General features: G+C 44.2%; 2 protein-coding genes across 3 annotated transcripts; one reads left to right on the top strand and one right to left on the bottom strand.

Annotated features, from left to right (window-relative positions):
- Positions 1-1,431: 1,431 nt before the first annotated feature.
- On the top strand, positions 1,432-16,889 carry RABEPK (Rab9 effector protein with kelch motifs). Of its 2 annotated transcripts, XM_024562344.3 has the most exons (8): positions 1,432-1,483; positions 2,624-2,682; positions 5,770-5,927; positions 8,885-9,037; positions 12,413-12,574; positions 14,040-14,189; positions 16,133-16,282; positions 16,568-16,889. In XM_024562344.3, exons 2-8 carry the CDS (start codon positions 2,630-2,632, stop codon positions 16,858-16,860), a joined length of 1,119 nt encoding a protein of 372 aa, XP_024418112.2. In that variant the 5' UTR covers positions 1,432-1,483; positions 2,624-2,629; the 3' UTR covers positions 16,861-16,889. The 2 variants fall into 2 exon arrangements, with proteins under 2 accessions (XP_024418112.2, XP_045052694.2); XM_045196759.2 differs by lacking the exon at positions 12,413-12,574.
- A 1,493-nt stretch (positions 16,890-18,382) lies between these two features.
- On the bottom strand, positions 18,383-22,872 carry HSPA5 (heat shock protein family A (Hsp70) member 5). The gene is made up of 9 exons (XM_024562314.3): positions 22,785-22,872; positions 22,497-22,700; positions 22,171-22,402; positions 21,665-21,802; positions 21,037-21,149; positions 20,555-20,945; positions 20,180-20,417; positions 19,695-19,862; positions 18,383-19,260 (listed from the first exon to the last, which is right to left on the bottom strand). Exons 2-9 carry the CDS (start codon positions 22,616-22,618, stop codon positions 18,698-18,700), a joined length of 1,965 nt encoding a protein of 654 aa, XP_024418082.1. The 5' UTR covers positions 22,619-22,700; positions 22,785-22,872; the 3' UTR covers positions 18,383-18,697.
- Positions 22,873-22,878: the final 6 nt, after the last annotated feature.

The raw sequence follows: 22,878 nt of genomic DNA, 5'->3' as shown, positions 1-22,878 counted from the left end.
TCTCCATCTAGATGCACATAGGCAAACAACAGAGCCAACCTGGCCTTGGTCTTCTTTGCTGAAGGAGAGCAGAATAACTGAGTATTTCTAAACTCCTCTTTGGCAGACATTCAATGGAGACTTACTCATTAATACGGGAATTCACAAAGACTCCAGGTGTTTGAAATAGGATATTTGAACAGTGAGGAGAGCTGCCAACCTCAGATTCCATTTCACGAATAAATTTTCATTCTGGTTTCAAGTAGCTAAAACCTTTACCAAGTTGGTTTTTCACCTGTACTATCCAGTCCTCTCAAATGCTCCCTCTGTGAGGTATTACTATTCCCATGGTACAGATGAAGAAACCAGGGCTGGGAGAGGGTAATGAACTTGCCAAACGTCAGGGTTAGTTGGTTAGTTACTGTTGGAGCCTGTATTTGAGCTTAAGTGTGTCCTTCTTGTTCCCACTATGCTACCATACCTCTGTACTTCAGGAGCTCCCATTTCCTCCCTTAGTTGTTTCCCATACTTCCTAGGTTACTGGCCTCAGCCTTCCTAAGTGATTGTGGGGTTCTCTAAAACATAGACCTAGGCGAACCACGTCCTCATTTTGAGGAAAGCCACAGAGAACTTGCGGAGACCAGGAATAATGCACATGAACACTTCCCACTCAGGACTGAGTTCGTTTACAGCTAGGAATAGCATCACACTTTACAGAGGACCAGCTCTGCACCAGCAGCTGAGCACTGAGCACTTTAGATACATTAGCTCACGTATTCCCCATCATAACCTTGTGACAAGTCTTAGCTCCATCTTACAGCGGTGGCACTGAGGCCCAAAGAAAAGTAACTTCCCCAAGAGTCGATACTCTCACTGATGACCTTTTCATTTCTTGCACTTTTTACAAAGGTGCCTAGTTATTTGTTCTCCTTTTTAATCTCAATCTCTCACTCTCTAGTCCGACTGTGAACTCCAGGAGGCCAGGACCCTCGTGTGTCTGGTTCACCATAGTGCCCGCCACAGTTAAACGCCCTAATTCTGGAATGAGTCAGCCGTTTAAGGCGCCAAAGCTTGAATTGGCCTAAAAACTGAACAGGGAGATTTTTCCCTTTCAGAAACTATTCTAACAGCCGCTGGAACTGAAAATACCCTAGACCCTTTTGGGTAACTCAGAATTGGGTCACTCCAGCAGACGCCCAACCCCCGGCTTTTCCCTGGTAAACCCTTTCCCGGTAGCCCTGGTTTACTGACTCCGCGGGTAGGTAAGACCCCGAGAACGGCCGGCCTATTGGCTCCCCGAAAATGCACCCCAGCTCGCAGAACCCCTCCGCGACCTCTTTAACGGCGATCCCTGGAGGCCAGACCGGCAGGCCGGACCCTGCGGGCGGGGAGGAGCGGAACCGTTGGCTGCCTGGCTCTTCCGGGGTCTGGGAAGGAGCTCAGGCCCAAGCACCGCCCCCTAGGGGGCGGAGCCACAGCCCCGGACTGGCCTAAGCCGCCGCAGGTAACGCGGACTGGGGCTGGGGGTCCCCCGACGGGGTGCTGGGGCGGGGGTGGCCGCGTCCTTTAGGGGAGTGTGTCCTGGTCGGATGGGGAGGCCCCCCTCTGGTTCTGGCCCGGGCACAGGTACCGAAAGGAGCCCGCGTGTTCCCTCCCGACCATGTCTCCTATTCCCTGTCGTTGCCACGCGGGGATGGGACTGGGGATATCTACGCCCACGCGAAGTTTCTCCCACTGAGCTTTTAGGCTTTGGGGACAGCAGTCAGTGGCTTAGGCCAAGGTTGGATTTATCCATTCATTTCCCAGAAGTCTTACCAATTTTTTTCATTCACTCAGTCCCTCGCTTCTACTCTATGCGGAGCCCATAGGTAGGTTCTCTGAAGGAATACTGCAGGCCTAGCTCTCTTGGAATTGAGTCTAGTGGAAGTTAGTCTAGAATCTAGTCTAGAGACGTTTACATGGCTAATTACATTCAGGGTGATCTCTGCGATGGTGGTGGTTTAATAGATACCTTCAGAGGGAGAAGAAAGTAATGTGAGGGTGTTAACTGAGGAAGGTTCATTGGAAGTGGGCTGTGGAGGTTGGCTAGGAGTTTGCTAGTTGACAGGAAGGGAAGGGACATTTCAGGTACAGGAAGCAGCAGGGGATGAAAGTTATGAAAGGGCTTGTCATGTTAGAGGAAGAATAAATATAGCGAGAACTACTAAATATAGCAAGAAATTGTGGAGGTAAGTTCCTAGAAAGAATATTGAGACCAGAAATCTTTGAATGTGATGATGAGGCCAGAATTTATCCTAGAGTTCAGTATTTCTCAGCCTTTTAAAACGTTTTATCTTTTAATAAACATAAATACGACCTCTGAAAATTTATTGTGACATGCACTCCTTAACTGCGAAAATTATAGATACACAGAAAACTTTAGCCAAAGCACTTCCGTAATTGTGTTAAGAAAGTTGTGTTATATTTGCCTCCCAAATATAACATTATATCAAAAGGTTGGTAATGCTTATTCAAATTCATCAGATCCTAGAATTGGTATATCAACAGGAAAGATTTTAATATGGGCAGTGACCTAATTTGTTCTATGTTTTAGGTAGAAGTTAATCATAAATGTCTAAAAAGTGCCTTTCTTTCTTGTATGTAGAACACCATGAAGCAGCTGCCAGTCTTGGAGCCTGGAGACAAGCCCAGGAAAGCAACATGGTCTGTAAGGAAGGATTCAGACAGAAAAAAACATAAGTTTTTGCTTCATGTATAAGTAGTTTACTAACATATTTAAACATCTATGAAAAAGGGGAGAGATGAAACTGTTTGCAGTTTCTGGTAATTAGACTCAAACTGTCTGAGAAGGTCTTCAGAGGAAAGATAGCAGAGCAACAATTATCAGAGCAGATGTTGATTTTATTAAAATCCACTTGCCGGAAAGAGGAGGGCGCTGGCCATCTGGCATCCTCAGCTTCAGCACTGTGTCTTCCCCTCAAGCTGAGATTCATTGTTAAGATTTTCAGGGAATAGGATTTGGATTAAACTGGCTTCACTGTTTCTTGACTGCTTGCTCAGTCAACCCTTCATTCAACAATTAACACTGGCCTGACAGGGGCAGCTGCTGTGCTGGCGCTGAACATTCAAAGGTGAATAGTCTCACTGTAGTGGGGGCTACAGATGAAGCAGGTGACGGTAATGAAATGTGACCAGTGCTGAAGCAGGGCCCACACAAGGCTGTAGAGAGGGGGCAGGGCTGAAGCAGGACCTTGGAAGAGAGTCTTCGATCTGGCTTCCCTGTGTCCACGCTTGCTCTCTACGCAGCATAGATCTGATCATGGCATTCCCTCATGTAAAAACTTTCTGTGCTTCCCCATTGGTCTTAGGATCAAAACCAGAGCCCTTAAAACGGCCCACTAGGCCCTGCATGATCTGTCCCTGCCCGTCTTTCCTACCTCAAATCCCTGTACTCATCCTTCGTCCTCTTTCTCCCTTAACATGCCTTGCACTGTCCCACGCAGCAACTGTATGTGCTGGTCTCTCTACCTGGATCACTTTTTCCCTCCATCTTTCGTGCCTCTTTTTGCCCAACGAACATCTGCTCATGTATCAGATTTCAGGTCAAAAGGTGCTTCTTCAGGAAGCCTTCACTGACTGTCCCCTCCCCTACCCCTCCTAACTGGGTAAGGTGTCCCTATGATAGGTTCTAATGCCGTATACCTTCTATTCCTTTATAGTGCAATTGGAGTGAAACAGATATTTGTGAAGTTGTCTGTTTAATGTTTCTCTTCTCGAATAGTCCGTAAGGGCTATGAAGGCATGAACATTTTTTGTCTTACTTACTATCTATCTGGATGCTGTGTGCTCTGGGGTAATTATTTAACATTTTTAAGCCTTGAGTCCTCAGTTGTAAAACTCAGATGATGATAATAGAACTGTCCTCAAAGGGGTTTTATGCAGATTAAGTGAAACTGGAGTTGTAATGAAGTTAGCAGCATGCATGGTATGTTGTTAGGAATCATTCAGGTGCTAATGGGATCTGTGAATCTGGACCTCAGAAAAGAGATCTGGAAAAGAAATAGTTCAGTATCCAGCCATGTGATATGAAAAATAGAGACATTTATTGAAGAAGATACAAGATACGAGGACCATTATACATAGGACAATGACACCTCAGTCCCCTTCAAAGTAGGCACCTTGGGACCTCACACAGTTCTCCCAGCTGTCATCAGCTGCCCTGTCATATTTTCCTGAATCTCATCGATGGTCTGAAATCTCTTCCCTTTCAAAAGTGATTTTGGTTTTGGGACAAGCCAGAAGTCACAGGGCACCAAATCTGGGCTGTAGGGCGGCTGAGTCACTTGGGTGATTTGATGTTTCGCCAAAAAACTCTGCATGAGATATGATGCATGAGCGGACACCTTTGTCATGACGTGGCTGCCAATCACCAGTTGCCCATAGCTGCAGCCTTCTGAATCATCCAAATAGTTTCCGTGGAGGTTTGTTCAAGCTTAACGCAAAATTTGATGCAGATTCACTGCTCTACTAGCTCATTTTGAATGTGACAGCCACACAGTACACATGTTCACTTAATGGCATCTATCACCCCCACTGACTAGTATAGTGACGTCGTCATTGTTCACACAGGTGCATTCTAGCCCCTTCTCCTTGGCTGCCAGGTTACAGCCACGTCTGGTAAACTGGTCTCGTTATATTAACAATGGCTGGGCTTTTTCCGGACAGACCTCGTGTATGAGTGAGTGGTAACTGAAGCCCTCAGTACAGGTAAAATTGGTCAGGCAAGCAAACATAGACTGAGGAGAGGACCATCCAAGGGTACTGAGGGTTAGGAGAAGACTGGCAGGGAAAGGAGTCACAGAAGGAAACAGAAAGAGCAGCCAGAAAAGTGGGTGGAGAACCAAAAGGGAGGGGAGTGGAGCAGCTAGGTAAGAAGAAGGTACAACAAGGAGGGAGGAGCCAGAGAGGTCAGATAAGACAGGGCCTCAAAAATAGCTGCAGAATTGTCTTTTCCAACCAGGAAACTTGAAGTATGCTTTCTCATACATAATGCAGAATAACTTCAGACAGTGAAATGACTGGATCCTGTATTTGACTTTTTCAAAAGCTTAGCTTTGGCTTCCATCAGGTCGAGCTTTAGGAGTAATTGGAAAATCTCTTAAAGTCAGTAAACCCTGGAGAGTATTACTTGACAGCAGGAAAGCATCCCTGGCTCGTGGCAAGAGCGTTGGGGCTGTAGGCTCCTGTGTGAATGCACTTAAGCTCTAGCTACCATGTACTGAGTCTTTTCCTCCACTGTTACAAGACTTCATCGTACTCTTTACTGATAGGATCTATTGCCAACCTCATTTCACAAATAACTAAACTTCACTTCAGCAAGGTTAAGTGACTTCCAAAAGGTCACACATCTAGAAAGCGTCTGAACTGGGACCTGAACACAGTCTGTCTGAATTCACAAACTGTGCTCAGAACTACCATCCTGGGTTCGGACACACCCCTGAAGGTTTCTGAGTGTTAGTTTCTCTGTCTACCAGATGGGGACAATTACTATCCCAGTGCGTCACTGTTAGGTTAATGTAAGATGAAAGTAATGACAAAATTGAAAAGTCAAAGTTTGTGTGCAAATGGAAGGTGCTGTTATTAGGGAAATGGTGCTTTGCTGGATACAATTTAAAGTGTCTGTGTCTGTGTAAGACCCTTGATTCTTATGCATATTTCATGAGGAATAGAAAAAACTCTGCTGCTTTTATTCTCTGCTCAGGCCTCCTGAATATATCCTTCCTTTGACAGGTACACCTTGACCCCTGCTGGAGACAGCCCATGTGCTCGAGTGGGCCACAGCTGCTTATATTTACCCCCAGTTGGTGATGCCAAGTCAGGGAAGGTCTTCATTGTTGGCGGAGCAGATCCAAACAGGAGCTTCTCGGACGTGCACACCATGGATCTGGGTAAGACCAGCCGCTGTGGAGCACGTGCCCCTTGACCAGAGTGCAGGGCTTCGTGCTGCTGGCCAGGATCAGAGGGTTCCTAGGACCCTCAGCTCAGACGAGACCGCAAGTTTTTCCTCTAAGAACATAACCATTATTGAGAGATCCCTAAGGTCTCAGCAGACCCCCAGAACACATCCACCACCCAACGAGTGCATTCTTGTTTAGGGGGAAAGAGTCTGTATGGAGCTCTGGACACCCAGCCATTTATTAACTAAATATTTATCTGGGAGACATTGATGACTCCATGTCCTCTTCCATCCACATATCCAAGTAATCACCAAGTCCTAAATATTTCCCTCTTTATCCAGGTCCGTCCATTCCCACTAATACTAGAGTCCAAAAATTGTTATCTCCCAACTAGATGTTATAACAGCCCTGCTCCCAGGAACTGTTACCCCCTCTGCAGTATACTTTCCATATCTAGCCAGAGAGTATTATCTGAAATGCAAATCTGACCTTGTCACTCTGCATTTCGAGCCTTTCCCCACTTCATTTCTTGGCTCTCCCAAACCCCCATTTGCTACACTGAGTAGCCTTCAGATTCCTGAACACATCTTGAACTCTGGTCTCCAAACTTTTGCACATATTATTATTCCCTCTGCTTAGAAGGCTCTTTTCTTTCTTATCATCTGGCTACATCTGTCAGATTTCTGATGTGATTTATAAGAAATACATATTTAGTCTTTGTCCACAGTTCCTGGTTCACAGCTCCCAAACCCTTGGAATTTCTTAAGTATTGAGAGTGATAAGTGTCTTTTATATTAAAGAGGTGACTTTTGCCCAGTAAGGATGTGGGCTTGTCACCAGGAGACCCAGTGTGGTGACTAGAGGGTTGGAACTTTCAGTAATATCCTCCCTCGCTTCCCCCCCACCATGTGCCCACCCACAGGGAGAGAAGGGAGCCTGGAAGTTGAATCAATTGCCAGTGGCCAATGATTTAATCAGTCATGACTATGTAATGAAGCCTCCATAAAACCCCAAAAGGACAGGGTTCAAAGAGCTTCCAGGTGGTGAACACATGGAGATGTGGGGAAGGGTGTGCCTGGAGAGGGCATGGAAGCACCACACCTGTTCCCATACACCTTGCCCTATGCATCTCTTCCATCTGGCTGTTTCTGAGTTAGTATATCCATTTACAATAAACTGGTAATCGAGGAACATGTTTCTTTGAGTTCTGTAACTTGCTCTTGCAACTTAATTGAACCTGATGAGAGGGGATCATGGGAAGCTCTGATTTATAGCCAATCAGAAGTACAGGTGTCAGAGATGGGGTCAGGGGCTGGGGCTGAAAGTTTCAATCCTCTCAGAGTTGGTTTCCTTGGCAACCAGCCTCATCTTTAGAGGCTTTCATAAGTCACCTCATTAACATAAACTCAGGTGTGATTGCCCAGAGCTCGTTACATTAGACACCTTTACGGATCTTACTACTCAGGGAAATCCAAGGGTTTTAGGAGCTCTGTGCCTGGAACTGACAAAAGTCAAATACGTGTTTCTGAATGTAAATCACAAAGTCACAACCACCCTCTGTATTTTCATAGCATCCTGTACTTACCCATCCTCATCGTTCTTCACAGCCCTTAGCTCACGTGTTTGTCTCCTATCTGTCTACCCCATGAGAGTATAAGCTCCTTGGAAACAGGAAACATGGGTATATTGCCCGTCATTGTATCCCCAGCCACTAACAATAGCACCTGACACAGAGTAGGTGCTTTATAAGTATTTGGATGGATGGCTGGGTAAACAAATAGTTACTAGTATGTACTGTTCACAGTGGCACAAGAAAACTGGCGACTCACACGTTAGGTGCATGTGACGTGGCTGTTATTATTTTAATCTGAGTTGTTTACCAACCAAATGTGAAGAAGTCTACATAAAAAAAATTGAAGTGGTTTGGCTTCTCTTGATAATTTTGAAAGATATGACATCAGCAGGCCTATATGTCTACATGACAACAGTTATTTGGAGCTGAGCTGCTACCTATTGATGGGACTCTCGGGCTCCAATTCACCGCATTCCCTCCACTCCTGCGTAGGCATTTGAATTTTTACTCCCTGCACTAGAATCAGAGGTGAATTAAATCTCTTCTGGCTCTAGTTCAGTTACAGCTTTGTTGTCACCTCGTACCACCTTTGTGACTCTGGCTAACCTGTCTCAACCATCTGGGCTTCGTTATCCCATAACATTGATTCACTTAACAGTTGCAATGATCCAACAAGGTCCTTTGTAAGTGGTTTGCTAACTAAAACAATGAATTGCTTAGATATTATTATTCTGTGAATTTGTTTTAGCCAGAAATCATTCATTTGTGGGTAACAGAAACTCTTTTAAACCAGCAAAAAAAAAGAAGGAGCTCAAGGGCAAAAGATACAGCTTAGCCTCAGGAGAGAGGGGAAGCAGGAATTGGAAAGCTGTAAAACAAATCTGCTTTCTCCTTCACGCTCTGTGGGGAGATCTGCTTCTTAGTGTAGATGTTTCATTCTTCTCTCCTCCATACTTTGGCTTTCTCTGCTTGTCTACAGGTGGTGGAAGATGGCCACCCAAGTCCAGAAACTTGTTTGAATTCCAAACTCTTGGGAGGGAGGATCTGATTGGCCCATTTGGGGTCAAGTGGCTACCCTTGACCTAATCAGCCAAGGCTAGAAAGTCAAGGTATTGAAGTACAAACAGGTCTTCTGGGTTTTACCCTTGTGATTGGGAAAATAAGGGGGACAGTTTCCATAGAATAGGGTTTGTGGACAGTCCCCAAAGTGTCTGATGTAGAACTTTTTGGAGTTTGACCGCATTCCCATTAAGGAATGTGATTGTTGTTCACTTACGCTTTTAACCGTCTTCTCTTCACTACCCTCCCCCAAGTTTGCCAAACAATCAAAGCAGTTGGCAGCTCCAGTCTAGAAACTGGGTGAAATGTTTTCTAGGAACACACCAGTGGAGTTTAGCCACCTCGGAGGGCCTCTTGCCCCGGTACGAGCATGCCAGCTTCGTTCCCTCTTGTACACCTCACAGCATCTGGGTGTTCGGAGGTGCCAACCAGTCTGGAAACCAAAATTGCCTACAAGTTCTGAACCCTGGTAAGTAGTCAAAGGTTATTTTATTTACCTAAATAAATAAACAAAATTCCAATTATATTTTGTGGAACAAAATCCATTTGGATTGTACTGAATTATCCATTGAACTTTGCTGACCTCATAGAAAACAGGAATTTTAACTTCTGGCAGAATCTGAAAATAACTGAATTACATTTTGTTTTCTTAGTAACCTGTGCAATTATCAGCTTCTGAAAAGCCAAAGCTGGAAGAGACTTCAGAGGACAGCTATGCCAAGTGGGCGACCCATGTCCAGGGGAAGTGACTTTCCTAAAGTCACTAGGGAGTCAGCGACTGAGCCCATCTAGACCCTGTGACTTAGATCAGGGTGGCGATTGTGCTCCCCAGGGGACATTCGGCCATAGCTGGAAATATTTTTGGGTATCCCTGCTCAGGGAGGTTGGGGGGCAGTTTGCTACTAGCGTCTAGTGGGTGGAGACTGGAGATACTGCTGTATATCTTGTAATGCACAGGACAGCCCCCCATGATAACAAATGACCTGGTCTAAAATGCCAACAGTGCCTGCCCTAGGTCCTCCGTGTATATATCCGTGAGCCACAAAGTGCGAAGTCCTGACCAGTCTCATGGGCAGTGTCATCGCAGAGGAGGCAGTTTGGGAACATCGCTACCGAGCAGATATTGCTGGACCACTGATGGACGGGAGCTGGACTTATCTTTTTATTAGTTAAAAAATTGTTCTTGGTTTTAAAAATAAATAAATATAATTTACGCCCTGGCCAGGTAGCTCAGTTGGTTAGAGTGTCATCCCAATACACCAAGGTTGCAGGTTCAATCTCCTGTCGGGGCACATACAAGAATCAACTAACGGATACACAAATAAGTGGAACAACAAATCAGTGTTTCTCTCTCTCTCTTTCTCTCTCTCCCTGCCACCCTCTCTCAAGAAATCAATAAATAAATGTATTTATATTCATTGTAAAATATTTAAAAAGTGTAAGTAAGTGGGCAAAAACCATCCACAATCCTATGATGCTAAGGCTTTTAAGGCTTGTGTGTTTCCTCTCTGTCTTTAATCTGCATTTTTATAAGCGTTATTAGCTCATACTATTTAACCCCTACACATTACACCTTTTTCCTTTTAATTTCGTAATTATTGCCTAAATGACGTCCTATTCACAGCAGTGCTTTGTTAACACCTCTCCTAGTGGCTGCAGGAACACTCCCTTTTAGGACAATACCACAATTCTCATGTTGTTTAACACTGAGGCTATTTTCAGATTCTCGCCATTATAAACAGCAAAGCAGTGCAGTGAACCTCTTCGTTCAGAGGACATAGACTGTATTTCAAATTATTGCCTTAGAACTCATGCCCAGAAATTTTAAACAACTAAGTGAAACACAACTTTCAGTCTTTCTGTACGTGCTTTCTGATTGCTCTTCAGGAAGATCGTTCCAGCTTATCTCCAGCTGTGTTTAATAGTGCTTGTTTTACTCCTGACTGACAATGAATTTATCATTTTTAAACATTGCTAATTTGATTAGGCAAGACAACTTGTATCTAAATGTTTAAACATGCATTTCTTAATTACTGGTAGCTTGGACATTTTTTCACATGACAGTACTTGCCCAGCCCCCTCTATCAACAATAGATTTATTTGCACAATAGTTGGTCTTCTCTTTCACTTTGGGATAGTAATAGTTCCTACATTGTTAAATTTGAAAGATTTTATTTATTTTTAGACTGAGGGGAAGGGAGGGAGAAAGAGAGGGAGAGAAACATTAATGTGTGGTTGCCTCTCACCCACCGTGCACCGGGTAACCTGGCCCGCAACCCAGGCATGTGCCTTGACTGGAATCAAACCAGCGACCCTTTGGTTTACAGGCCAGTGCTCAATCCATTGAGCGACACCAGCCAGGGCAGTTTGGCAAGGATTGAAATTAACTCAATATCTGGCACAAGGTTAATGCTCAATAATGGTTGTTGTGGTTGATGTAGCTGTAGTTTGACAGATGGAAGTTCATCTGGAACCCCAGCCTTTCGATTTTCAATGATGGCAATTATTTAAATAAAATACACTGAGAACTTGTAAAGCCTCTGTCAAAAGATTGATTTTACACCAGATCCTTTTTCTTTCCTAGAAAGTATAATTTGACACCATGCCCAAGAAATATGAAAAATGAAAGTGAATTATTAGTTGCTTTTGTTGCTAAGGCAAATCGGTCAAATGGATTAGGACTCCCTTGTGATTATTTGTGCTGGTGTTTGATTTGGCAGCAGCACCATCCCAGGATCTTCTGACCTTGGGATCCGAAGGCTCCCCAAGCTCTGTAGCCATGGAGACGATTCATTTGGCTTTGGATATAGGCTTAGACTTGTTTGGTCTCCAGGTTCGTGTCTGAGCCCCACACATATTACAGATGCTTCATGGGTCACTTTGTATATTGGATGAAGACTTTTACAAAAGGCACAGAATTTGCCAGGCAAGAAAGAATTCCTGGTGTGTTATGGTAGGGTGAGTGTGGGAGTTTTGACAGATGTGAGTTCAAACTCCTACCCTGCTACTCAGAAGCGCTGTGTGATCTGGGGAAAGGATTTACGTTTTCTGAACTTCAGTTCCCTCATCTGCAAAGTGAAGATACTTTCTGCCCACCTCCCAGGGCAATGATTCTGCACAAGGAAGGTGCTCAGTTCATGGGTCCATTTCTATAAAATGTCTGCTTCATTCTGAAAAGAAAGAAGCTTCTAAACACTCACCCAGATGATAAATTTTATTCTCAAGTCAGAAGAGTGGAAGATACTTAGCTCTCGGTGTTATCGAAACAGAATGTGAATCCCAGCTCAACCATTTATTAGCCATGTCACCTTAAGTGAGTGACTTCATATATCTCTGCTTAATTCCCTTATCTGTAAAAAGGGAAACTAATACACTGTATTTCTTTAGCACTTACTATTTACTAAGGACTAATTATAACTACTGAAACCGTAAAAACACTGCCTACTTTCTTTTAATAGCCACATATCCTGGGAAATTTGGCACATTTGCTTTCTAGCATCCAGCAGGAATGACTTTTAGCAGATGTTGAGTTCCTGTGAATGGCATGGGGCAGGAGCCAGCAAAGTGGAAGAGGGCTCAGAGAGGATGTTTGAAGGCCTCCAAAAACAAATTAACCTCATTCTTATGCACCTGTGGCTTTTCAGTCTTGGGGACTTGGGTCTACCTGGGCAAATTCTAAGAATCTCCCCTTACCCATCCTTGACTTTAGTATGACATCACTGCCTTCACCTATGCTGTCCCATTTGGGGATTGGGGTTTGGAAGGCGACCCCGCCTAGCCCCAGATTCAAGGTCAGAGGCCCCTCAGTCTGGGTACTTTAGGGCCTCCCTTCTCTCTGGAACAGAAACCAGGACTTGGACCACGCCAGAGGTGACCACCCCCCCACCTTCCCCAAGAACATTCCACACATCTTCAGCAGTCATTGGAAACCAGCTGTATGTCTTTGGGGGCGGAGAGAGAGGTGCCCAGCCTGTGCAGGATGTGAAGCTTCATGTGTTGGACGCAAGTATGGACGGGCGGGCACCTTGGGGCTGCCACTTAGCTGATCCGCCACTTACGTGATGTAGGAAGCAGAGGTTAGAAAATGACATCCTGGCTGAGTGTCTCACTTCTTTCCAGACTTCTTCAGTATAACCCTTAGCTGATATCTTCTTCCCACAGCAAAATTTGCATTTAAAAAGTATAAATGATCAATTTAAACAATTTGAACAGTATAGTTTATAAAGTAAAAAAGCAAAAAGTTCTTCCTCTAGCATTTCTTTCCCACTCCCCAGGCAGAAGTAGACACTGTGGGCAATTCCTAATTTCTCCTTCCAGACTTTCCTATGCATTTGTAAGTCATACATAAAGTATATACGAACATAGATGAATTTTGAAATTATGTAAAAGCATAAAACTCTGGCTAGTGTGACTCAGTGGACTGAGCGCTGGCCTACAAACTGAAAGGTCACTGGTTCAATTCCCAGTCTGGGCACATGCCTGGGTTTCGGGTTTCGGGCCAGGTCCCCAGTTGGGGGTGTGCAAGAGACAACTGGTCAATGTTTCTCTTGCACATCAATGTTTCTCTCCCTCTCTTTCTCCCCCCACCCCTTTCTCTAAAAATAAATAAAATCTTTAAAAATAAAAAAAGAACCCTTAGGTTTATTTTTATTTATTTATTTTATTGTTAGAGGGGAAGAGAGGGAGAAAGAGAGGGTGAGAAACATAATTGTGTGGTTGCCTCTCACTCGCCTCCTACCAGGGACCTGGCCCGAAGCCCAGTCATGTGCCCTGACTGGGATCAAACTAGTGGCTCTATGCTTCGCAGGCTGGCACTCAATCCACTAAGCCACACCAGCCAAGGCAGGTTTATTATTATTTTTTAATTAAAACCACACACATGGACTCAAATTATAAATACAGTTCTGCAGCTTACTTTTGCAGGGGCAAGGTTAGATCTTCGTGGGTGAGAGCATGAAGTTTGAAGCCACATGATGTGGACTCGACCAGATCTGACATATTCTTTCTGTATTCCTTTAGCCTAGTTACTTAATCTCTCTAGGCCCTGGTTTGCTAATCTGTAAACAGAAGTAGTAGCAGTGCCTACTTGAGGATATTGTCTTAATAAAAGAATGCTCTGAAAGCCTGCCTTAGAAGAAGCAGGCTCATTCTTTTTAAAACTCTGGCAGCTCTCATTTGAAGCTTAAGGGAGGTCTTTTTTAATTCAAAGCGAGGAATGATGTCCTAATGCCCAGTAGAAGGGGCAGGCATGTCAGGCAGTGAGCTCTCCAATGCCAGAAGTGTCAGAGCAGAGGCTGTACAGACTGTAGAGAGAGGGAGGCCTGGACTGGGTTGGCAAGTCGGAGTGAATGACCTCAAGGTCACTTTCCGCTTGGAGCATCTCTGCTTGCTGGGAGGTGAGGCTTGGGTGTATTTCTCATGTTCTTGCTTCATAGCTTTGTCATCTGATGTCAATGAACTTACTTTTCTAGACACTCTGACCTGGTCACAGCCAGAGACACTTGGAACGCCTCCATCCCCGCGGCATGGTCATGTGATGGTGGCAGCAGGGACGAAGCTCTTCATCCATGGAGGCTTGGCAGGGGACAAATTCTATGATGATCTTCATTGCATTGATATAAGTAAGTAGGGTACAGGGCACGGGGGCTTCTCTGCTTAAAATTAAATAAAATGTGCTTTGATAGAATATAGCCTTGATCTTAGGGGTAGGTAACTTGACCAGCCAGCAGAATCCTCACTAGATGTGGCCTGAATATTACTACTAATAAGTAATAACGATAAACGCAATTGGTTCCTGAGCATTTGCTATGTACCTAGCTAGCTACTATGTCTTCTTCCTGCGCTTTAATTCAAATGCATTATACTTTGTGTTCCCCAGCTGGATTCCTTTCAGGCGTTAGCCCTTAACCCCATGCCCAGGAAAGGCATGGACAACTTCCAGAGCATGTTTGGAGGGGGGCGGCCGGAACGGTCGTGCTACATAGTTAAAAAACACTGCAAAGAGGAAAGTTAGAACAGAATATGAGAATTGTCTTAAAGTGTCTGAGGGGCTGACGTGCCCTGGAGAGCCTGGACTCATTCTGGATCATTCTTTCAGGCTGTAAGCTCCCTCAGAGCAGGGACTTTGTCTTTTTGGTCCCCCAGTGTATTTCTAGCACTTAGCACAGTGCCTGGCAGGTGATCACGGGTGATGAGTGCATTATCCGTTAGGGGCTGGAGGGACGAACAAAAGAACTCGCTCTCAGTTGGGCCAGACTATAGGAATCGGAACAGTGGGCAGAAGGCATGAGAACCGCTGTGCAGTGTGTCCAGCTGCCTTGGCACACAATGGGTTCTCTGGTGAGGTAACAACTGAGGCCAGGTGACACTGGCTGGGATTCCTGCATTGGCTAGAATTTTGGCTGGACTGGGTGATTTTCCCTTCTAACTCTGGACCCCTGCCTTGAATGGACAGGTGAAAAGAAGCATTTCTTGTAGGCAGTCAAAAGAGGTTTGAATGCTTATTTTCAAAAGGAAAGTCCTTTTGTGCTGAGGAACTACTTCCTGTCTCTTTTTTATCCACGTAGTTCTCTAAACCTAAAATCCAGTGATATCCTGCTTCATTTAAATGCTTGTTTGAAAAGATGCAAATATCCCTGCAGAAATAGGTTGGGAGTAGGTGCTGAGGCAGCAAGTTACAGTACAGAGAACACAGGTTTTAGAGCCAGACCTGAGTACAAGTCTAGCTCTGCCACTTGCTAGCTGTGGTATCTCAGACATCTCTTTCCTCAAAGTTGCTTTTGAAGGAACTGCATGCACATGGAACCTCACTTACTTCTGGGCTCCAAAATAGCTAATGGTGATGGTCACCAAAGGTAATCTCACCACCTTAGTGTGCTCTGAAGACCACCTACATCAGAATCCTCTGGTATGTCCTGGCTGATGTGACTCAATGGATTGAGCACCGGCCTGCAAACCTAAAGGTCGCCTGTTCAATTCCCAGTCAGGCACATGCCTGGGTTATGGGTCAGATCCCCATTTGGGGGCATGCAAGAGGCAACCAATAGAATTTTTTCTCACATATTGATTTTTCTCTACCTCTCTTTCTCCCTTCCCCTCTCTCTAAAAATAAATTTATTTTTTTATGTTTTTAAAGATTTTTTTTTATTTTTAGAGAGAGGGGAAGGGAGGGAGGAAGAGAATGAAAGAAACCCCAAGGTGTGGTTGCCTCTTGCATGCCCCCAACTGGAGACCTGGACCACAATGTAGGTATGTGCCCTGACTAGGAATCGAACTGGCGACCCTTTGGTTCGCAGGCCAGTCCTCAATCCACTGAGCCACACCAGCCAGGGCTCTGAAAATAAATTTATAAAAAAACCAAACTATAGATTCCTCCCTCTCTGGATGACCCAAACAAGATTTCAAGTTTCCCCAGTTAGTTTTTACACACACTAACCTTGCCGTTGCCTCTCAAAATTCCTAGTCAATGATGTCCAGTGATTGGTTTGTGAACTGCAGGAATCTGACGGATAGGTTTGAAACCACGTATCAGGCCATAGTATGCCCACTGTCTTTCTTTTGCCAGGTGACATGAAGTGGCAGAAACTAAGTCCCACCGGGGCGGCGCCCCCAGGCTGTGCTGCCCACTCAGCTGTGGCTGTCGGGAAACACCTATATTTCTTCGGAGGGATGACTCCCACAGGAGCACTAGACACAATGTACCAATATCACATTGGTGAGCAGGTGTTCCCTGTGGGTCTCTATAAACAAATGTGACTGTTTTTTGGAAAGTACCTCAGTGCTTTGGTTTTTCAGTTTGGTCCCTCCACGTCTAAATCCAAGGGAATGAAAACCAAAATTTGGGGGGAATGACATAATCAAAGCAGTAAGACTGCCATCAGATTTTGTTGTCCCTTTTATTTCCTATTTCTTTGAAGGCTCAGGTGATAAAGCAAATCACTGGGCATTCCTGGAAATTTGTTAACACAGAGCCTTTGGTTTGTTTTACCCTCCCCAACAGAAAAGCAGCATTGGGCCTTACTTGAATTTGATACTTTCCTACCCCCCGGACGATTGGACCATTCCATGTGTATCATTCCATGGCCAGTGACGTGCCCTCCTGAGGAAGAAGATTCAAATCCTGTCACTCTAAACTGTGATGCTGAGAAAGGGGACTCCACTGACAAAGGAGGGACTCGAGGCGCTGACTCACAGGAGCAAAGTCAGACTGACTCACTGCTCTGTTTTGTGTTCGGTGGGATGAATACAGAAGGGGAAATCTATGATGATTGTATTGTGACTGTAGTTGACTAATAAAACCCACATTTTTGTTACTTTTAAGTCAATTACTTCCAGAAGTTAAGTGAAACCTTAGCTGTTTTATACTTTCAAAATATTTTGTTTAACCCTCTTGCTCTTACCTACTTTGGTAGGTAAGGAAAGGAACTGGATAGCTCAGTGCAAAAACTTCGGTTACATAAAGGATTTTATGAGCGATACAACCTAGGTGAGATTGGTTGCTAAAGATACTAATCACAAAATGTTGAAGAATCATAATTGTGAGATACAATATAAGCTGTAGAAATCAGGGAGTGGATATTTACAGGTTCAAATGATTATTATTTTTTTTTAAGAAAGAGAAAAGAGGAGAAACATCAGCTTGTTCCACTTATTTATGCATCCATTGCCCTGACCAGGGACTGGGATTGAACCCTCAACCTTGGTGTTATCAGTCACTCTAACCAACTGAACTATCTGGCCAAGGCTTATTTGTCTTTTTAATGATGAATAACTGCTCCTCAGAAAGAGGTGGACTATTGGCATTTGGTAGTGAGAGACATTGGGGACAAGGAAGAAGACTGGTCCTTGTCTTTCCTAATTAACCCCTAATCCTACTGCACACAGGATTGCAGGTGATTTTTAATGTTTGTATTCAACTTGGCCTGATGATCAAGTATTACTCCAGGCCTATTCAAGTGATCCTAGGCATTGGAGCAGAGATCTGGGCCTCAGAGTAACACAATCATGCTGTCAGGTACCAGCTCTGCCAGTTAGCAAATTAATCTTTCAGCCACTGCCCATCTGAAAAATAGCTAGCCTTGAGTTGTATTGGATTTCATGTCAGTGCCAGATAGGCTGCCCTTTGTATTCACCTAGACTACTTTTCCTCAGGAAGCCAATTCAAGTGGCCTTGAACCTGTCTTGACACAAATGGCTGAGTTTGATCCACAACTGCGGTGGGGCTTAATGAAAGTTGAAGGTCATCATCCTAGATCCCACCCTAGTGCCACTTGGTATTAGGAAATTTCAGAGATGGAATTTTAACATAGTGAGGTTCAAAATAAACCTTTACACTCTAAAATAATAAATTGAATCCAAGGGTGTAAAGTTAACTATGACCCACCTCTCTATCAAGTCTTGAGAATTCAACCTGCCATAAAGCATCATTAGCGAAGAGCTACCAGGGGGATTATTGAATATGGGAGGTGTGGGGGGGTAGAGCAGGGGATAATAAGGGGGCAAAATGGGGCCAACTGTAATTGAACAATTTTTAAAAACTTTAAAATAAATAAATAATAAATAAAAAGCCACCAGAGACAGAAAGATAAGGAGACGTAGGGAATTTTCATTACAGGAAAACTCCACTCTAGGGCACTGTGAAATGGCCTTTGCATAAGTGAGGGTGTGGATTAACCTCCTACCCCCTTTTCTTAGTTAGTCAAGTTCTCAAGAGAATTGAATAAAAATGTTTCCATACCTGAAAACCCCACCCCCCATTAAGAATTTAGTCTTAAATGACTTAATTAGAAAGCTTATCACAAAAGTTAGACCAGTGTAAATAACAAACATTTATTGGTGTCACTTACGGTAGAAAATAAAGTTCCTACACTGGATGCACATGACCCAATTGTTAAATAGAACATTTCCATGGTGAACGCCGCGTGATAGCCAATTTCTCCTCTCCCCCCACCCCAAGACTTGAGCAACTGCTAATGAAAAGCAGTAAACAGCCACTTAGGCTATAGCATTTTCAACTCCACTCTGAGGTGAAGATTCCAATTACATTCGAGACTTAAGTTCTCTCAATTTTCTCCTAACGAAAGTTCCTGAGTCCAGTATTTACAATATTACAGCACGAGCAGAACAGTGCCTACAACTCATCTTTGTCTGCTGATTCCTCTTCGCCAGTTGGGGGAGGGCCTGCACTTCCATAGAGTTTGCTGATAATTGGCTGCACGATTTCTTCTAGTTCCTTCTTTTTAGCTTTGAAATCTTCAATGTCAGCATCTTGGTGACTTTCCAGCCATTCAATCTTTTCCTCTACAGCTTTTTCCATGGTCTCCTTATCTTCAGAGGAAAGTTTACCTCCCAGCTTTTCTTTATCTCCAATCTGATTCTTTAGAGAATAGGCATAACTTTCCAATTCATTTCTAGTATCAATGCGCTCCTTGAGCTTTTTGTCTTCTTCAGCAAACTTCTCTGCATCATTAACCATCCTTTCAATTTCTTCAGGTGTCAGGCGATTTTGGTCATTGGTAATTGTGATCTTATTTTTGTTGCCTGTACCTTTGTCTTCAGCTGTCACTCGAAGAATGCCATTCACATCTATCTCAAAGGTGACTTCAATCTGTGGGACCCCACGGGGAGCAGGAGGAATTCCAGTCAGATCAAAAGTTCCCAGAAGGTGATTGTCTTTCGTCAGGGGTCGTTCACCTAGAAGTTGTATGCAAAAACCTTGTTAGTTACTGAGAAGGAAAACGCCTGGATCCCTCTGTCAGTCTGTTAGCACCTACAGTGGCAAGGGCACTCTCATCAAGCTACAAGTGGGTCACTGATCTGTAAGGAGCAACAAATGAGACTAATAGTGAGTTAAGTTACTAGAACTCAACTGAATTTCACTTACGTTACATGAGCCCTCTTGTTATCATATTCTAAAGCTAGCTCAAAAATTATTTTTAATGGGAAGGAGTGCTAAGATACCTGGATTTTAATGCTGATTATACCAAACTCAACTCTAGTCAAAGTAGAGACCCACTACTGAAAAAAGCAGCTATTTCTTTCCCTAGTCTTTTCAATAGAGTATATTAAGCATAAGAAGCCATGCTGTTAACACACAAACCATGGCATTAACAAATGTAAGCAATTACCTTCATAAACCTTGATTGTAACAGTTGGCTGATTATCAGAGGCTGTAGAGAAGATCTGTGACTTCTTGGTGGGCACCACAGTGTTCCTAGGAATCAGTTTGGTCATGACACCTCCCACAGTTTCAATACCAAGCGTAAGGGGACATACGTCAAGCAGTACCAGATCACCTGCAAAGGTAACATAGAGATAAGTTCTAATTAAAGAGTCAGAGGAGCACTACCAAGCAGTCTCCCGTTGAACAACTCAACTTTATCTTCTCCACCTTGCTATCTGGTTAGGTTCTATGCAAAACCAGTTTAGAAGCAATGAATTAAACACTGCAAAGGATCTTGAAACTGCACCATGTCTTGCCCTCCTCCCTGTACCCTTTACTACCTGTGTGACCTTGTTGCTCATGTTCTATTGCTTTCTAAAGCAACAGCTAATTATATTCTTCTCATCAAGCTGCTGAAGCAGTGTGAAGATGCTTGTGACATTGACCTACCTGTATCTTGATCGCCAGAGAGCACACCGGCCTGGACAGCAGCACCATACGCTACAGCTTCATCTGGGTTTATGCCACGGGATGGCTCCTTGCCATTGAAGAACTCTTTCACCAGTTGTTGAATCTTTGGGATTCGAGTAGAGCCACCAACAAGAACAATTTCATCAATATCAGATTTCTTCAAATCAGAATCTTCCAGCACTTTCTGGACAGGCTTCATGGTAGAACGGAACAGGTCCTAGAATAAGAGACATTAATTACTAGGATGATGATGTCTGTTATGCCGAGATATTGTCTAGACTTCTAAATGCAATGCTCCAAACTCAAGAGAATCTAATTAGATCTCATTAGCAAAGCAAAAAACAAGGAACATACCATGTTTAGCTCTTCAAATTTGGCCCGAGTCAGGGTCTCAGAGAAATCTTCTCCTTCATAGAAGGACTCAATTTCAATTCTTGCTTGATGTTGAGAAGACAGGGCCCGTTTGGCCTTCTCTACCTCTCGTCGGAGTTTCTGCACAGCTCTGTTGTCTTTCCTTACATCTTTGCCAGTCTTCTTTTTGTAGAGCTTGATGAAGTGTTCCATGACACGCTGGTCAAAGTCTTCTCCACCCAGATGAGTATCGCCATTAGTGGCCACAACTTCAAAGACACCATTATCAATGGTGAGAAGAGACACATCAAAGGTTCCACCACCCAGGTCAAACACCAGGATGTTCTTCTCCCCTTCCCTCTTATCCAGGCCATAAGCAATAGCAGCTGCTGTACTGTTAGGAGAATAAGAAGAAAAAACAAGTTCCATTAAGTTTACATTTTCCTTACGGAGCAAATATGCCATACCTTGAATGTAACACTTACGGCTCATTGATGATCCTCATGACATTCAATCCAGCAATAGTTCCAGCATCTTTAGTTGCCTGGCGTTGGGCGTCATTGAAATAGGCTGGTACAGTAACAACTGCGTGAGTAACCTAAAAGGATAACAAAAGGCAATTAAGTGTATTTTTAAAAAATATTTATTTTCAGAGAGGGGTAGGGAGAGAGAAAGAGAGGGAGAGAAGCAACAATGTGTGGTTGCCTCTCACACGTCCCCCACTGGGAACCTGGCCAGCAACCCAGGCATGTGCCCTGACTGGGAATTGAACCACCGACCCTTTGGTTCGCAGGCCAGAGCTCAATCCATTGAGCCACACCAGCCAGGGATAAGTATATCTTATCATATGGCTTTATCCAGAAGTTACAGTCAAACCATTACTTCAGTTTCTAAGCCAGCTTATTTGTAAGATGGGCATAATATATATATAGTTTTATACTGGGGGAAAGTCCCTAGCATTTTGCTTGGCCTACAGGAAATTATATGAGTAATTAAAACTGATACACATGGATGTCTTTCAGATTCAAATTATTAAAACAATGAAGGCATTTATACAACACAATCAAGAATAGTAATAATAAAATCACTTAACACTATTCTGGAGACACGTACCTTCTTTCCCAAATAAGCCTCAGCGGTTTCCTTCATTTTGGTGAGAACCATAGCGGATATTTCTTCAGGAGCAAATGTCTTTGTTTGGCCACCTCCAATGTCAACTTGAATGTATGGTTTAGTTTTCTTTTCAACCACCTATTTTAAAGAATTTGTATTATTTGCAGACACAGAAAGAATGACACTTCAAGCTTTTAAAAAATTGGACTGTACGAGAGTCTTCTTCCCCCATAGTTTGGTTTACTTTGATCCCTTGGAGCTGAATATTGATCAGAAATACTTCCCTTAATCCTAAACTACTAGATAGAGAGTTATGTGTGAAGTTTGTAACAACTTCAGTAAATTTTGTAACACATCAGAATGATTAAAAATTATTACATATTCCATGACTCTACCCTTTTTTGTAGTCAACACTGTTTTCCTCTAACTTCTCAATCTTTAATACTAATACTAATACCACCACCACCGCCGCCCACTTCCTATCTGGTGAAAAAACCCGGCCGAACCTTGAAAGGCAAGAACTTGATGTCCTGCTGCACAGACGGGTCATTCCAAGTGCGGCCGATGAGCCGCTTGGCGTCGAAGACCGTGTTCTCGGGGTTGGAGGTGAGCTGGTTCTTGGCTGCATCGCCGATCAGACGCTCCCCTTCGGGAGTGAAGGCCACATAAGACGGCGTGATACGGTTGCCCTGATCGTTGGCAATGATCTCCACGCGGCCATTCTTAAACACCCCAACGCTGGCGGAAAAACCGAACGGAAAAATCAGCACAGCCATTCTCATCCCGGTCCAGGGCCACGCCCCATTCTCCCCTTTCCACAAACCCCACTTACCAGGAGTAGGTGGTCCCCAGGTCGATGCCGACCACCGTGCCCACGTCCTCTTTCTTATCCTCCTCCTCGGCCCGCGCCGCGCCGAGCAGCAGCAGCACCGCAGCCACTAGGGAGAGCTTCATCTTGACGTCGCTGTCGGTCAACAGGCAGGCGTAGCAATCCAGCCACAGGCCCGAAACACGGGAACGCACCGAGGTTACCAACCTGAGAGCGACACAGGGACTGGGGATCAAGAGGGGCAGCGGACAAAGCGATGGCAGGTCTGAAAAGAGAGGCCGCGGCGCTTACCTCTCACGCTCACGAAACCCCCAACCCAATTTGCCTGTGAAGTCTGACCAGCGTCTACCGCTCAGTCCCCCGACTCCGTTTATATACCCTCCCC

The sequence above is a fragment of the Desmodus rotundus genome, chromosome 1 (assembly GCF_022682495.2).
Source record: "Desmodus rotundus isolate HL8 chromosome 1, HLdesRot8A.1, whole genome shotgun sequence".
Lineage (NCBI taxonomy): Eukaryota > Metazoa > Chordata > Mammalia > Chiroptera > Phyllostomidae > Desmodus > Desmodus rotundus.
The sequence above is the reverse complement of the archived record's forward strand: the minus strand, read 5'-3'. Positions and strand labels throughout refer to the sequence as shown.

Bases quoted from the DNA above. Each gene is read 5' to 3' on its own strand.
- RABEPK (XM_024562344.3), top strand. From the start codon at position 2,630: ATGAAGCAGCTGCCAGTCTTGGAGCCTGGAGACAAGCCCAGGAAAGCA. The intron at 2,683-5,769 runs GTCTGTAAGGAA...TTCCTTTGACAG, and splicing joins AAGCCCAGGAAAGCAACATG to GTACACCTTGACCCCTGCTG. The intron at 9,038-12,412 runs GTAAGTAGTCAA...TCTCTGGAACAG, and splicing joins CCTACAAGTTCTGAACCCTG to AAACCAGGACTTGGACCACG.
- HSPA5 (XM_024562314.3), bottom strand. From the start codon at position 22,618: ATGAAGCTCTCCCTAGTGGCTGCGGTGCTGCTGCTGCTCGGCGCGGCG. The intron at 21,150-21,664 runs GTACGTGTCTCC...TTATCCTTTTAG, and splicing joins AGGCTTATTTGGGAAAGAAG to GTTACTCACGCAGTTGTTAC. The intron at 19,863-20,179 runs GTAGGTCAATGT...TTACCTTTGCAG, and splicing joins CTCTGGCGATCAAGATACAG to GTGATCTGGTACTGCTTGAC.